Source organism: Physeter macrocephalus, chromosome 16 (genome assembly GCF_002837175.3).
Source record: "Physeter macrocephalus isolate SW-GA chromosome 16, ASM283717v5, whole genome shotgun sequence".
Lineage (NCBI taxonomy): Eukaryota > Metazoa > Chordata > Mammalia > Artiodactyla > Physeteridae > Physeter > Physeter macrocephalus.
In genome coordinates, this window is record NC_041229.1 from 103,177,500 (window position 1) to 103,193,064 (window position 15,565).

General features: G+C 45.8%; 2 protein-coding genes across 5 annotated transcripts in view; both read right to left on the reverse strand.

Moving 5' to 3' along the window:
* The window catches only part of RBM4B (RNA binding motif protein 4B), a 9,926-nt gene extending 884 nt beyond the window's left edge, over positions 1-9,042 (reverse strand). The window contains exons 1-3 of one of the 2 annotated variants that reach the window (XM_007115036.4): positions 8,926-9,042; positions 7,832-8,255; positions 2,106-2,782 (exon numbers count right to left, since the gene is read on the reverse strand). In XM_007115036.4, the coding sequence (XP_007115098.2) occupies positions 2,115-2,782; positions 7,832-8,243 (1,080 nt within the window). In that variant the 5' untranslated portion in view covers positions 8,244-8,255; positions 8,926-9,042 and the 3' untranslated portion in view covers positions 2,106-2,114. Of the gene's footprint in view, positions 1-2,105; positions 2,783-7,831; positions 8,256-8,630; positions 8,651-8,925 lie in introns of those variants that run through there. The other variant, XM_028501285.2, reaches the window with a different exon arrangement.
* Positions 9,043-14,248: 5,206 nt separating this feature from the next.
* The window catches only part of SPTBN2 (spectrin beta, non-erythrocytic 2), a 30,843-nt gene continuing 29,526 nt past the window's right edge, over positions 14,249-15,565 (reverse strand). For all 3 annotated transcript variants that reach the window (XM_024133393.3, XM_028501560.2, XM_055091630.1), the window contains 2 exons: positions 15,437-15,479; positions 14,249-15,105 (listed from right to left, as the gene is read on the reverse strand). In XM_024133393.3, coding sequence (XP_023989161.1) covers positions 14,872-15,105; positions 15,437-15,479 — 277 coding nt within the window. In that variant the 3' untranslated portion in view covers positions 14,249-14,871. The remainder of the gene's footprint in view (positions 15,106-15,436; positions 15,480-15,565) is intronic.

A 15,565-nucleotide genomic window follows, 5' to 3' on the forward strand; every position in this document is an offset into this window, starting at 1 on the left:
ATGGCTCACGGGCCCAGCCGCTCCGCGGCATGTGGGATCTTCCCAGACCGGGGCGCGAACCCGGTTCCCCTGCATCGGCAGGCGGACGCGCAACCACTGCGCCACCAGGGAAGCCCTCCGGTAGTTCCTTTAATTGACCACATCTCCCTTACCAAATCAAAAGAAGAAATCCTAAATTCTCTAGTTCTTCCACTGATGATGGGAACTCCAGACACCAATGGCTGGGGGGAAAAAAAAGTTAACTCACACCAAGTTCCTCTACTTATTACAGACAAAGGGCCAAATCTTGGTCTTGATCTGTGCCAATCGACTTCAAAAGTTGTGACGTTCTTGAATCAGTTCTGCTAGGGTGAGACCCGAATTTGGATCCCCAACAGTTCTGGAGTATTTCATCCTGGCAGCCTCATTAACATCAGGCTCCTGGGACTGCAACCAACTCAAGGTTATTCAGTCCATTTGAGGTTCACACCTGGAAGGTAAGTTTCTTTAAAAGTCATCACTAAAAAGAGGTTAGTTGAACAACCACTGCTCGCAGTCAAAAATCACTTAAAAATACCTTAGCAATATCCTGTAAGGACCACAATATACACTAATTTAATATTTAACTTTGGAACATATTTGAGAGAAATGTAAGTTATCCGATAGAAGACAGCACCTTACTTTAGAGGCATATCCTACTTCATGGCAGAGCCAGCAGCAATAAAAGTAAAAATTAACGGCAGACTACACGAGGTGTAAGATTATCCTCTTCATGCACATGGACACACACTACACAGCGGTCTCAGGGGATCCGTCTTGTCATGGTCAGATAGGACATAACTTGTCACAGGTTCACATCATATTTGCTCCCCACTACGTAAAAGGGCAAATTCCTGTCACTTGCTTTTCTTCTACACATATACCAAAGGGGGGGTACTCAGGAACCCTGAAAACTCAGCGGTAACCCAGTTTAACTTTGCTACGAGGCCTCCAGTTCTACTGATGCTCAATTTCAGGGTACAAGGAAACCATGAGAATGAAAGTTATGATGCAATTTCCACTCAGATGAAGAGATTTACCAATCTCTAGGTACTAATTATTCTTGACATTCGAACATCTCTGCTATACATTTTCTGAAGTAGGAAAAATTGCAAGGTTACCACCAATGGGACTTACACACATCAGAAAATTACCTGTTTTATCTAGCTCCTTAAATGTTCCTCTCAAACAAAAAAACACAAAATTCGCTGGAAGAAATGGGAAGTGTCAGGCTCTAAATGACAGCATCATAAGCCATGCAGAAATACGGCTAAGTGCCCGCACAGAACACGACGCTCTGGATTACTAACAAGGAAGGGACTCCACGGGACAATGGCATCACAACGTTCTGCTGTCAGGCAAGTATCCTGGAACTAAACGCCTAGAATTTAGAGGATTTTATCTGGCTTATAGATATGTTAGAAGAGTTTCCTCTGCTAAAGACTCATGACCGAAGTAGTAGCTTTGTTAGCAAACTGGAAGTCTGAAGTTATAGCTTAAATTCTCACTGGTGACATCATTATTAACTCCTGAACCTCTACTCTCCAGCGTACACTACAGTGACTTCTGTGGTGGAAAGAGAAAGTGGTTTTGGACTCAGGCGCGCCTGAGTTTGAATTCTGGCTCTACCTCTCAATTACCAGATGACTTGAGGCAAAGTACTTAACCCCTCTGAGCCTTAGTTCCCTTCTCCATAAAAGAAAATATCTTAAAGGCCAGCTGTATAATTAAATGATATCGTGTACAAAGAGGGCACTCAACAAGTGTTAGTTCTCTTAATTATGTCTCTGTACCCCAGATCTCCTTACACTTGATTAAAGAACAATATTCTCACTAACAAACTGAGTTGCTGTTGTTCTCTCAGAAGGAACAAGTTGGTTGGCCGTAGTTGTAAACTAAAACCTCGACGGGCCAAATGAACCCCGGGCCTAAGTTAGAGAAATACTTAAGACTAACATGCAATTAATTTATACCTTTTGGATACTGTCCTGACAGCAAACGGGTGGCTTTAGCCTCCTCTATGTGGCACAGGTCTCCCTCCTGCGGAACTAAATGGAATCTCTTAACCACACCCACCCCGCTCTCACCTCCAGTTTTTAAAAGGCTGAGTACCGCGCTCGGTCCACATACTGCTCCCGCTCATACCGGGCCATGTCATACAGAGAATTCCGTGCAGCTGCTGAAGCCTGAGACAGCTCACTCTCTGGCCCATAACCGTAGCCCTCTCCAACTGTGGGGAGCACAGCTGCAGCACGGCGCAGGGGGCTCCTGTCCCTTCCATAATAGGAGGAAGTGGTGGCAGCGGCAGCAGCCATAGCAGCTGAGGTGGCAGCAGCGCCCGAGTTTGGCAACAGGTGTCTGTCGTAGGGATCAACAGAAGTGGAGTTGAGGTGACTGGTCACAGCTGTGCTCTGGACTTGCGGCAGATGGGACATGGTCTGCTCTGCGTAGTTGTACGCGGAAGCTGCCGCCGCCGCTGCCACTGCCTCGTAAGAACGGACTCGGTAACGCTTATAGTAGTCGAGTGCTCCATACGCATCGTTGTAATACATGGATTCCCCGTAGCCCATGGCGTAAGGTGTGCGCACTGCTCCATACTGTTCGTTATACTGCTCGGTAAAGTCCGCCACACGACCCGTACGGTCTACCGGACACTCTTTGGACCAGTGCCCCTCTTTCCCACACCGATAGCAGCCACTCTGGTCTCCCATCCCAGGGGCAGTCCGAAGCCGGCTGGTAGACAACTGCACGTGCATTCGTTTGCCTTGAGGAAATAGACGTAAGAAGATTTATTATAACTCAGTGACATTCTCTATCCTCCCCAAAATGAAAGTGAACTAGTTGGCAAAAGACACACAAACATACGCACACTCCTGCAACCCTATTTCGGCAATCCCCTCCAAACGAAGTTGAAGTTTTAACAGATGAGAGCTAGAAAATTTGAGTTCTCAGAAACCAGTCAATACTTTCTACTTACACCAGTAGATCGGGATGCCCTCCTACTTCCGTCTCCACAACTTTCTTCTCCAACACAGAAATTGAGAAAGTTTCCACTTTTCACTACTAAGACTATTATTAATTCTAACCATTGAAAACCTGACAGTTTTTCCAAATCAAATATCCAGCAAAACCTCAGTTATGCCAGAGGAAAGCATCCTACCTCTCACTGATTTACTCAGGGCCACATAAGGCCTGAGCATTTACTGTAGCTTAAAAACCACAGCAATATGCTGTCCATCTTGTTTCCTCCAGCCATTTTTGCAGGTGTCACCAGAAGGCTATGTTGGGTACACAAATCACACCTGGCTCATCGTCTGCTTCAACTCTAGTACCTCTAAGAGTTTGTTATGAGACGCTCCACATTTCAACCCCACCCCCACTTTTTTCAGCAAGGGTGAACCCATGCCTACTGTGGAAAAGAAAACTACTTGACCTAGGCCTGTCAACAGCTAGAATGAGATCCTGAAGCAGTACTGGTTTCTTAGGGACAGTGTGCTTCCATGTAATGGAACGATCGGCATTTCATCCTGCTATGTCGTTTACAATTCTTTATAGGGGACTATCTGCTTGTTAGAAAAACGCAGCATTTGCCTAAAGGCTTCTGGGCACCCATACAAACAAGCCACATCCATACTTCCAGAAAATGACCAGCACGAGGAACAGCTAAGAGAAGAAACAATCTTTGCCCTGGCCGTGTGTACCATCAAGCCCAGGGACCCTTACTAATGAAAGCATCCAAGGTCTTTAAAAGCAGTTTGAGAAAAGGCATATTCTTGGCAGCATTTAGTGCCAAACTGCCTAAGACTTTGGAGATCAAGTCATTGCTTTACAAATGGTAGCCAAAAGGCAGCCAGTACAGATGTAGAGAACATCACTCTAAAGGGCGGCTCAGAACAAATCCCCCCTCCGCGATCAGTAAGTTGCTCTCTCTTTAACAGACCTTGTTCTGGATGCAGCTATGCGATAGGAGGCCTCGTGCTCCACCATCCTGTTGGAAACAGCCCGATTCAGGACGGCAGCCAGAACAGCGCCATGCACTGACCCTGAGAGGGGAGCGGGTTAGTGCAGTAATATCACTTTAGTCAAACTCAGTTCTGCCCAATGTCCAACATTCCTACCACCCCAGTTTCTAGCAGTTGCCGCCTCAAACTTAAAACCCTTTCTTTAGCAGAAACAAAGGTGCTCAGGTTTTTACTTCCAGCTGCTAGTAGAGAGGCAGCATCCACCATCAACACTGATACCGTCAACAGATACCAAATGGCCATGATTCTCTGAAAGCAGCAGTTAGCCATCCCAGTATTTTCAGAGATGTAGATAGTCCCATTCTTAGAAGTTATTATGGGCCAAATGCTAACTGTGCTTAGAACAGAAACACACGGATTTTTGCCCCAATTTATAATCCCAAATGTAGAATTCCCTATGATTTAGACTGGAGGATTGCAAGTTAACTTGGCTTTCAAACATGCATGGTGACATTAATCTGTGTGACAGACACAAACTGTGCTCCAATTCTGAAGTCAGTGTAACAATGCCAATCTAAAAAGCAGCCAACCCAGAGACCTAGAGGTACATTTTTAAGGAAACTATTTAACTTGCTCCTTTATAGATTATGGGTCCATTTTTTTTTTTGAGAAATAAAACCGAGTTTCTTTTGCCCCCACCTTGATGTTTCTATTAATACATCCAGTCTTCACCGCTGATTTAGAGCGGAACTCAGAAGTTTATAAACATCTGTGGCAAAATCTACCTCTGTAGTAGCTGTGAAAAGGATTCAGGTAAAAAAATTTTTTACCTAGAACTAAAAGATGTGCAACAGAAGTGACAGGTTTTTTTTTCACATAATCTTTCCAGAGGTTGTAACTAGGCTTTTAATTTAAATCCCCTAAAGCAGCGGTTCCCAACCTTTTTGGCACCAGAGACCTTTCTTGTGGAAGACAATTTTTCCAAAGACCAGGGTGATGGGGGGGGAGGGGTTTGGATGATTCAAGCGCATTGCATTTATTGTGCATTTTATTTCTGTTATTATTACATCAGCTCCACCTCCGATCATCAGGCATTAGATCCCGGGGGTTGGGGGCCCCTGCCCTAAAGTTCTTATAATTGAAATATACTGTGCTTCTCTATTACCTTAAGGAACCAGGGCAAAGAAAATCGAAAGAAGATTAAATTCTACCATTCTACTACACTTTGGCTTTGGAGAGGCCAAAAGCTTAAAGATTTTCTGAGATCTCCAAAAAATTACTGAGATGTGTTTACAACATTTCCCAGAAAACCAGCCCCCGCAAAAGTGTTTTGTTTGGAAACAAAGAGGGGGGCAACCTGGGGTCCTCATTGGTGAGCTCCTATCAAGGGATATAGCTGATATACACTGTACTCCAATTTAACGCTTGTTTACATATTGAGGGAAAAACGAAACATCTGAACTCTTACATATCATTCCCAATTCAGCTGCCTGAGTTTTTACTTGGGAATAGCTTCTTTAGGGTCTTCCAATGCACTGTTTGCTAACTCAACAGTGGTTCAGTTCACTGCTGCCGGTGGAGAGGAAACATCCTCAAAGACCCAGGTAAACTCAGATTCCGCTGCTTTCTTTCAGAAGTCATACAATGAGGAAACCCATGGCAGCCATTAACACATAAAGGTTCAAAAGATGCCCAAAGTGGCACTCTTAAGAGGCCCCCTTCAGTAGGAGATGACTGAAAAGGCTTTATGGAAAAATGTGACAAATTGGTATTTAGATTGTATTTTCTGTAAAACTGCAACTTATTATCCAATGCTAAACTTTCTCTTGTCATCTGGAAAAAAAACAGAGCTGGTTATAAAAATGTCTGTACGTACGTACCGTACGCCGTTGAGTGCTTTTTCCAGGGGCCCAGGCTAAGAACATGAAAACCAAATAAAGGATCCTTTTCTTCCAATAAAGACATTAAAAAAAAATCTCATGGATCATTGCGTTACTCAGATATCCGCTTTCTGAAGTAATTAAACTCACTACATTAAAACAAACATTCCTTTCAAGCCCACTCCCCCCAATTAACTGATTTCCATATACTTATTTTGGCCCCTACCCTTTCATTCAATTGCATATTAAAAAGGCAAGAACATGCAGTATTATACTAGAATACCTCTGCACTTTGTACCTGACTTTAACTGCACTTTTTACATTTTGCTTGTTACTTGTCAAGAGAGAACCCCCATTTCCCCAACACTGTCCATTCACTATCCCCTCCCTCATCAAATGAAAATAATTAAGAATATTTTTAAAGCTGTCTGAAGTGCAACAGCTAATAATGAAAGCCAACTATTACATTTTAAATAAGTTTCTAACCGTAACAGAAACGCTCGCTGCGAACACCACTCACCTTTCATCATACAGTGCTTTTACTGTCAAAACACTTTCACATCTTATTACCTCATTCTAGCCTCACTACCATCCTGTGAAGGAGTTACGGCAGGGATCATTAATTCTATTTCATAAGTGGGGAGAATGAAGCATTGAGAGGTTAAAACACTTGTCCAAAGTCATACGACAAGTTAACGGTAGAAAGTATCTACACCTTTTGCCCTGTGCTTTAAAGAGTAGCTAAAGGCCAAGACAACACTGGCTGAGGCCAGAGATATCTGACGCACCATTTGTAATCTACTATTTGCAAACTTTCTTACCCTTTTCTGGTCAATTTTTCCTCTTCTCCATTTCTTTTCTGTTTTGTAGGTTTAGTAGAGGACCCTTAAGTACTTCTTAACAACCCTTTTAGTGGCACTCAGAGAAAAAATGGTCTTAATTTATGAACCTGAAAAGCGGCTATAAATGTGCGGTCCAAGATGATGGGGTCAACAAAAAACTTGCAAAACAGCGCTGTACAAGAGAACTTTCTGTGACGATGGAAACGTTCCATACCTGCACTAACACACTAACCACTAGCCTCATACGACTTCTGAGTGCTTGAAATGTGTGCAGCACAGCTGAGAAACTGAATTTTAAAATTTATTGAATTTCAATTTAATAGCCGCTTGTGTCTACCATATTAGCACAGTCCTAGAGAGTCTTCAGTCAACCTCTAGTGGTATCAATCACAATATATGTACGTTTATTAATGACATAAATAATTCGATACAACACCCTTACTGGAATCGCCTCAGAAGCAGGACCATCATTCCCATTCAACCTAATATTTTTAGAAATTTCCTTTTTTCCCCTTAGGGTTAAATAACAGTAGGCGGAGCAGAATAGTCCACGGCACGGCTTTTGGCTCTGCTTGTATAGTTCAGACCGAACAAACCTGAGTACTCAAAAGATACTCCCCCAAAGCCAGATTCACCACCCCGATTTATAATATAGGGATTCTTCGAGATGTCTTCGTTTTTCTTTCCCGCCACAGCCCATCACCCAAGGCAGTAAAGCGTATAAACCCTAAACATTTGAACTCTCAAATATAAGGCTTCTTTGTCGTAACAGAAGAAGCAGGTAACCCACAGACCTTTATCCTCCCTTCTCCCATGAGATACTCATTTGCCCAGGCAGATTAAACTTCCAACAGCACCCAAATGAATGATGGCCTGCAGAATAAAGTAACCCACCATCTGCGATCCTACAAGGTTGCTGAGGAACACCTCGGCAAATCTGAAAAGGAGAAGTGTTTGCTTCTCCGAGAGTAAGCTGTGCTTAAGCGTGGTAAACATACAATCTTTCTATCATTTCCGGCTAAAACGGAATGGAAGAAACCACCCTGCCAGCCCTATGGTCCTGTGTTCTTGCCTCTGTCTAGAGCTAGACCCCACTCAGTTTTGCCACCCAGGCCCCAGAGCAGTTCACCTTGAAACTCTGTGTTGTCAAGGCCCCTGATGGCCTCCACTGCATCCTCTGCCCGCTCCATGTGTACGAAAGCATAATCTTTCACGATGTCACATTCGATGACTGGACCATACTCCTCAAACTTGGCCCGAAGCTCCTGGTTGGTACAAGTAGGACTGATGTTGCCTACGTGCAACTTGGTTGAAGCTTTGCTCTTATTCTTGCTGGCTTCCACGTTGATGTTCACCCCGTGCAGCTTGTAGTGGTGCAGGTTGCGTATGGCATCCTCGGCCGCCGTCTTGTCCTCTATGTGCACAAAGCCGTAGTTCTTAATGATGTCACACTCCAGCACCTTCCCATACTGCTCGAAGGGTGAGCGGATCTCCTGCTCTGTGGCCTCCCGGGGCAGGTTTCCAATGAACAGCTTCACCATCCTGACAAGAGCCTGGAAAAGAAGAAAGGAGATTTCCAAAAGTTAGGGGTGGAGGAAAAAATTTCAGTGCGTTGCATTTTGGATTAATCCTCCAAAGTTCTTGGTACCATCGAGATCCTCACAGAGACGTTCATTATGTTTTCAACAGCGGGAGGAAAGGTTTACTCTTAAGGAGTAGTATGAGTTGTGTGTGACACGCGAACAGGTCGGGTGTCAGCAGGCAGTGCACAGCCCATCATCTCCGTTAAATGAGGCGCATTTTAGGTTAACAGGGTTAGCTGAAAATACTCTCTTTGAGGGGCAGGTAAGAGAAGAATCCAAGCAGGGGGCAAGAGGCATATATCTTACTGTCCCTGGTAACAAGGTTTTGGAGGGAAATCTGTGCACCTCTCTTCCGTGCGGCATCACCTTTCAAGATACTCTAAGAATTAAAAGGCCCCCTTTGCCCCAACCTGGGACACCCACGCCCCGGCGGCCCAACTCCAGTTCCTTCGCCCCAACAAAGACTCGACCCGACCTCTGCCCCGCCCCCTCCGGAAACCCGGCCCCGCCTCCTCCCGGTGTCTTCCCCGGACCTCCCGCAGCAAGAGAAGAAACCCTAACCCTGGGCCAACCCCGTCCGCCAGAGGCCCGGCCCGGCCCTCTCTCAGGCTCCCCACACACCCACAAGAACCCCTCTCACCTCCGGGTGGCGGCGACGGCGGCGGCGGCTCCCGCGTCAGAGAGAACCCTACAAAATGGCGACGGCCGCTCGAGCCTCAGCGTGACCGGGCCCTTTCTCGCGCGCCAGCTCACGCACGCGCGAGTGCGCGCCGCCCCCCCTCACCCTCGCGGGAACCGGACGACCAATCCCGCGGCCGCATACAAATGGCTGCCCCGGGCTCTGCTCTCAGTCGCCCCGATGCGGGGGCGGGGCCAGCTGGTGACGGTGCTGCGGAGCGGAGGTCAGCCTGCCCCCTGGCCTGACTAGCCAATCACCACCTTGGAAGGTGGGCGGTCGTCGCTCAAGCGTCAGAAGGGCTGTGGACGCAACCACTGACTTGGTGAAATCAGAAGCCCGGGAGAATCACTAAGCATCACAATGGATCGTGCTATTGGGCCATGTGGGGGAGCGGGGGTGGGGGAGGAAGGCGGCTGCTGATGACAAAGGGTTATCTCACCGGGTCCCCGAAAAGGGGGTTTTCTTAGCGCCTGCCAGCCTCTATGGCAGTTTGGGACAACATTTTAGAAATAGAGGCGCGCCACATTTTAAGCCAACCTAGTCTTTTTTTGGTAGAGCTTTTATACATAATTTAAAATTTTAAAATTGCAAACACGTTATGCGTTGGTGAGGAAAAGGAGAACCAAAGATGGCAGAGCTGAGATAGCTGTAAGAGGCATTCTCCCCTAGCTGCACTTAATCAGTCAAGTTTTGTCACATACACATGAAGGCTGGTTTTCTCTCCCTAGCTAGAGAATTAAGCTCTAATTGTGTGTCCTTCACAGTTCCTGATCCGTGGTGAGCACACCAAAGGAGGCCCAGAGAGGTTTCTTCTTTTGGGGGTAGGCCAGGTCTCCAAGTCCACACCAAGCTGCTGGAGGACTGGGCAACTGAGTCCCTGAGCCGTTTCCGGCTTTCAAAATTCAGCTGTGGTCCAAGGGCACCTCCTGGTGGCAGAAAGGAAGATACTGAGGTGGATTACTCTCTGTCACCTTTGAACAAAGAATAGAAGTTTATGGAGATTGATGGACTGACCTTATCTCCAAGTAGGGCATGCCAGGGTGGTTGTCAATCACCATTCCTCCTTGGTATGCTTTCTGATACTATCAGGCACAAATTCTGCAGGCTGACCTCTTCCTCTCCAACTACTTTGTTACGTTTCTTTCACTGAACTCTTTGTTTCCCAGCAATTTCACAAGAGGCACTGTCCTTCCAATTCTGATAACACTCATGCTTGTCTCCCACCTAATTCTATTTACCTCCCCCCTTTCCTTCTCCTCTTGGTCGTTTCCACTTTCTCTCTACACTCAGACTTTTAAAACATGTATAGGGAGCTCCTTGCCCATTTCTGAAATAGCTTTCACTCATCTTCACTGTTACGGTTTTTTAAGTTGGGTTTCTTCCCTGTGTTCCAGGACAGACTTCCACAAATAGAGTCCGAACCTGCTGTTGCCCACCTTCGTGCACTGTGTTTCGGGTTCCGTCCTCCTCTCCAATGCCCCAAGTTTTCTGAGGTCACCAAAACTAATGTCCTTTTAACAGTTTTCACCCTTCTAAAATTTTCATTCATTCACCATCCTTTTCTCCTGTGTTTTTATGCTGTTCCTCCTCATAGCTCTGGCTATACCATTACATCTCCTTCCCCCCCATCTATTTCCCTGTTCTTATCTATTCCCTGTTACCTCCCTTCCCCTTCCCTCATAGGCAACCAGTAAATGAGTTTAGTGTGTATTATCTTGTTTGTTTGTGTTCTTGCAAGACATGTCTTTTTTTAAAATTGAAGTATAGTTGATTTACAGTGTTGTGTTAGTTTCTGGTATACGGCAAAGCGATTCAGTTTTATATATACGTATATTCTTTTTCATATTCTTTTCCATTATAGGTTATTACAGGATATTGAATATAGTTCCCTGTGCTATACAGTAGAACCTTGTTGTTTATCTATTTTATATACAGTAGTTTGTATCTGCTAATCCCAAACTCCTAATTTATCCTTCCCCCACCTTCCCCTTTGGTAACCGTAAGTTTGTTTTCTACAAGACATGTCTTTTTAGTGCACATTTACTTTTTCCCCTTTAAAAAAAGTTTTATTGTGGAAAATTTCAAAAAGGCACAAATAGAGAATATTATGCACTCCTGTGGGCCCCTTACTCAGCATTGACAGTTATCAGCATTTTGCTGATCTTATTTTGTGTAGCCCCCCTACTTTGTGGGTGGGTGGGTGGGTGGGCTGGAGTTTTTAAAGGCAAATCCCAGACATAATGTCATTTCGCCTGTAAGGTTTTCGCTAACTGCCTCTAAAACATCAGCTCTATGCTATGCTAATTTCATCAAATATTTATATTTAAAATTCTCCTAGATTGTCCCAAGCATCCCTTTTTACATTTGGTTTCTCCTAATATGGATATAGACAAAGCCCGCCCATTGTTCATTTGGGTAAACTAATTTTGCAAATGTTTATGTAAATTGTGTTGTATAGCTCACTGTTTCTTACTCTTTTCACTAAGCACTAAGTTACCGTGTGGTGTCTAACTATTGAGTAATACTCCACAGTGTGCAACCACCATATTTTGCCTATCCATCTCCCAGCATAGGACACTCAGGTTGCCTCCCAACTCCTTAGTGTTGTTATAAACAAGGTTGCAGTGGACATCCTTATGTTAATTCTGTGTGCCCTAATGGTTTGGTGTGAGAATTTGAGGGGAGATAAGCCCAGGGGTGGGATTGCTGGGTTGCTGGGTCATAGGGTACCCTTGGAACTAACTTGTCCAAGTAGTGCCAGGTTGTCCTCTGGAAACCAGTCTACCCGCCCACCTGAGGGGCCCTGCATCTCAGTGTCTCTGCCAGTGTTTGCCATTATCCAGTTGTCTAATTTTGGGCAGTATAATAGGTATAAAGTGGTATATCACTGTTGCTTTAATTTGCATTTCTCTGATTACTAATGATTCTAAGCATCTCTTCTTTCTCTGAAGTGTGGGAGGTTGACTCTTCTGTAACTTCCCTATTCGTATATTTTCCCCATGTTTCCTGTCAGGTTACAGTCTCCGTTTTGTTTGCAGGATTTTCTTGTGTGTTCTAGATATTAATCTCTTATTGGTTTCAAATATCTTCTCTCATAACAATTAACCAAATTGTTAACTTTGTCCATGGAGTCCTTCCTTCACTGAACAGAAATCCTTAATTTTTTTATGTGATCGACTTAATCAATTTTTGTCTTAAAGTTTGTGCTTTTGAAGTTTTGTATAAAATGTCCTAGTCCATCCCCCTGAGTCACAAATATGTTCTCCTACATTTTCTTCTATTAACATTAATGTTTTTACCTTTCACATTTAGGTCTGTAGTCCGTTTAGAGCAGTGCTGTCCAAACAGAAATATAATGTGAGCAACATATACAAAATTTTCTGGTAAACACATTTAAGAAAAAGAAGGAAACAGTTGAAAGTAACTTTAATATTTTCAAAATCCAATATAGCTAAACTATTTCAGCATATAATCAGTATAAAAATTATTGAGATGTTTTAAATTCTTTTTTTTTTCCTCTTCAGTCTTCGAACTCCAGGAAACATTTTACACTTACAGCACATCTCGATTTGGACTAGCCACATATCAAGTGGCTAGTAGCCGCATAGGGCCTGTGGCTACCATACCAGATAGCACAGATCTAGAGTTCACCCTTGGAGGTGGGGTTAGGTAAGAATGCAAACACTTTTCTCTAAATAATTAATCCATTTTCATCTGTCCCTATCGCCCCATTGATTTGTGGAACCCGCATTATTGTATTTTTGTGCTCTAATCTGCCTCATATCCATCGCTCCATTCCATTCTGTCATCGTTCCTGGAACTTTCCCTTTCTTCCACTCATTCCCCAAGGTGTCTCCCAAGACTTACTTCCTGACCTTATGCTTATGCTTATCCTCTTCTATGTCCTGTCCTTAAGGATTCATGGACTCAGGTAGCTTCAGCTACCATGTATTCATAAATGCTCAAACCATATTTTTATTACGTCTCCATTCACAATGTCTGACCGCATTCTGCAGGACTGCTTCTCTTGGCTGCCCTATTTACAAGTTAAAATGATAACTTCTCCATTGGTTCCTCACGCCCATATACATTTCCTTCTAAAATCTCCAGTTATTGCTTTCTCCCCCAACCCACAGGCTTGCCACCATGGAGTACAAATACCCAGATTCCCTGAGCACGCCGCAATGTGTGATTTTCTCTTCCTTCAGACAGTGGAGATTTTACAGTTATACCTGAAGAACAAAAGAAGGTGTCTGTGTAGTGCTGATGTATTTATTACTCCATTTACTCCCACGACAGATTATTCCAGTTACGTTAGCCACATGTTTACTTTGGCACACTGAATCTGCTCTTCTTAAGAGAAAGGGATAATTATTCCGTGTACTATCTGGTCTACCACATCTCATGTTTGGAAACGTTCTGGGCCTGCACACGCCTGACCCTGTCTTTGTCACGGCTGATGATAGTCAGGGTCTGCTCAGCCAGGGCCCTTGGCCGAGTATGCTAAAGATGGGGCTGCTTTCCTGGAAAGATCCCTGAGCCCCGAAAAGAAATGGTTGTTTGAATATGGGAAGCAATGAAAGAACGAAGCTTTTCCTATAGGAGGCCGCCAAGGCAAATACTATTGCCCTGAAACCTCCAGTTGCCGAGCCAGAGACAAGAGGGAAAGCCACCTGCTCCTTTTTTTTATACTTCACTGGATCTAAAATACATTCTCCTGTGTTTTGGTTTACACACTTAGGATGTTATCTCGTGGTTTCCCAGGGTGATGTCATTCTATTGGTCAGTGGATTGGGAACCTGTTACTTATCTGATCCCTGTCTGAACTCCCTTGATCCCCTATTGGGTGGGGTCCTCTCTATCGAGACGGAAGGTGGGGGTCAGTAATCACCACCTACACGCTCCAATCTCTACTGTCAGGCTGAGCAGTGGCTGAGACTAGGCTGTCTTCCATTTTTGAAAACAGCTGAGAGAATCACGAGTGAAGAAAAGTTGTGCACCAGGGAAGCAGTCATTCACGGCCTCAGTACTGCTTGTTAATACCATGGTGAACGTCTTTGGTCTAAAAAGAGGTTTGACATGGGTCAGCCCAGCAAGGAGGAGGTCATTGTCATGGGGAAATGAGATCATGGTAGGGAGACTCACAGAATAATGTGGTTCTTGGCGGGCTTGGATTCCGGGGGCAGAGTGGGAAACCTGACACACAGGAGACCAGGGCCAGAAGGAAGAACAGGGGCATGGGCAGAGAGGCTTGTGGTCAGGAAAGCAAAGACACCCAGAGGCAGTGAGAGAAGCTGAGCTGTTTAATCACCTCCTTGGCCAGACTCAAGGCCGCGGTTGCCCCTGAACAACTCACACCCGGAAGCTGTGGAGAGGTGCTGGAGATGGAGGGGCTGCTTGAGTCAGAGGGTGAGGAAGGATGGGAAGGGGAAGCTTCGGTGTCTCTGACCTGTCATCTGGCAATCTTGCCCCCAGGTCCTGCTTCAGCTCTGAGAGGTTCCTGGCTGGTCCCCAGGGGCAAGGACTGGATGGCGCGCCCTAGCTGTGGCAGGAGAATGACCCCGAGGCAGGGGCAGCCATTCCCCATATGGCCTATGGAGAGGGTGCTGCGCTGTCTGCGCTGTGGTGGGGATAGAGGAATAAGGCTAGGGCAGGAGGGCAGAAGGCGGGGGAGTGGAATTGGGGGTTGCCTGGGCCCCACCACCAGTCTGGAATTAAATAGCAGAAGAGAAGGGTTGCCCTTGGGGACACTGACTTGTCTCCAGCGACAGTTCCTGGCGATGGGTTGACCTTGGCAACAGACCCTAGCAGCAGGCAGTTGTCCTGACAAGAGGGTGGTCCCTGTCGACGGTCCCTGGCAGTTTCCCGGACAGAGGGAGGCAGCTGGCCTGGGAGTCTCGCCCCCAACTACTTGTTCTTCTTGAAGAAGCTGAAGCGCTTCTCTCGCTCTCGTTCTCTGCCATCCTTGCTGCGAAGTACGACAGGTCCCTCCGCCCCGACCGGTGATACCGGGGGCATGGTCATGGCCCGGGTCATGCCCCGGGTGGCAGCGGGCACCGCTGGCTCTTCAGGCTCCCCAGAGGCCGAGGACACAGTGGCAATGGCTGCATTCACCACCCTCAACCACGAGCTCATCTCTGCCTGCAGTGGGGCGCGGAAAGACAACTGGTCAGCTTGGAGGATGCTACGCTTGGGTGGCTGGCTCGCCCACAGTGGGGAAGTGGAAGAGGAGGAGGTGGAGGTGACTGCCTCGTCTCACTGGAGAAAAAGACCCCTTTAAGGTAGGGAACATGTTTTGGGGTGGCCTTCACAAACATCCAGTTGGCACATTGTGGGTTGTCTGATATCAAAGAATGAGGCCACTTCAGACAAGGAAAAAGAGAGAGGCGAGGGAAGAAAGAAATGTGCATCTGGAAGTTCTAAGACTGCACAGAGAGAAGGGGGACACGGGAGGAGAGAAGGGACAGCTCACCTCATCCTTGGCCTGGAATAAATATTCTTTCCCATCCTGTAAGCTGTTGAGAGAGAGAGAAACCTCAGGGCAGAGCTGAGACTCTGATTGGCCAGATCAGGGCTGGTGAGAGCTCACTATCACCCAGAG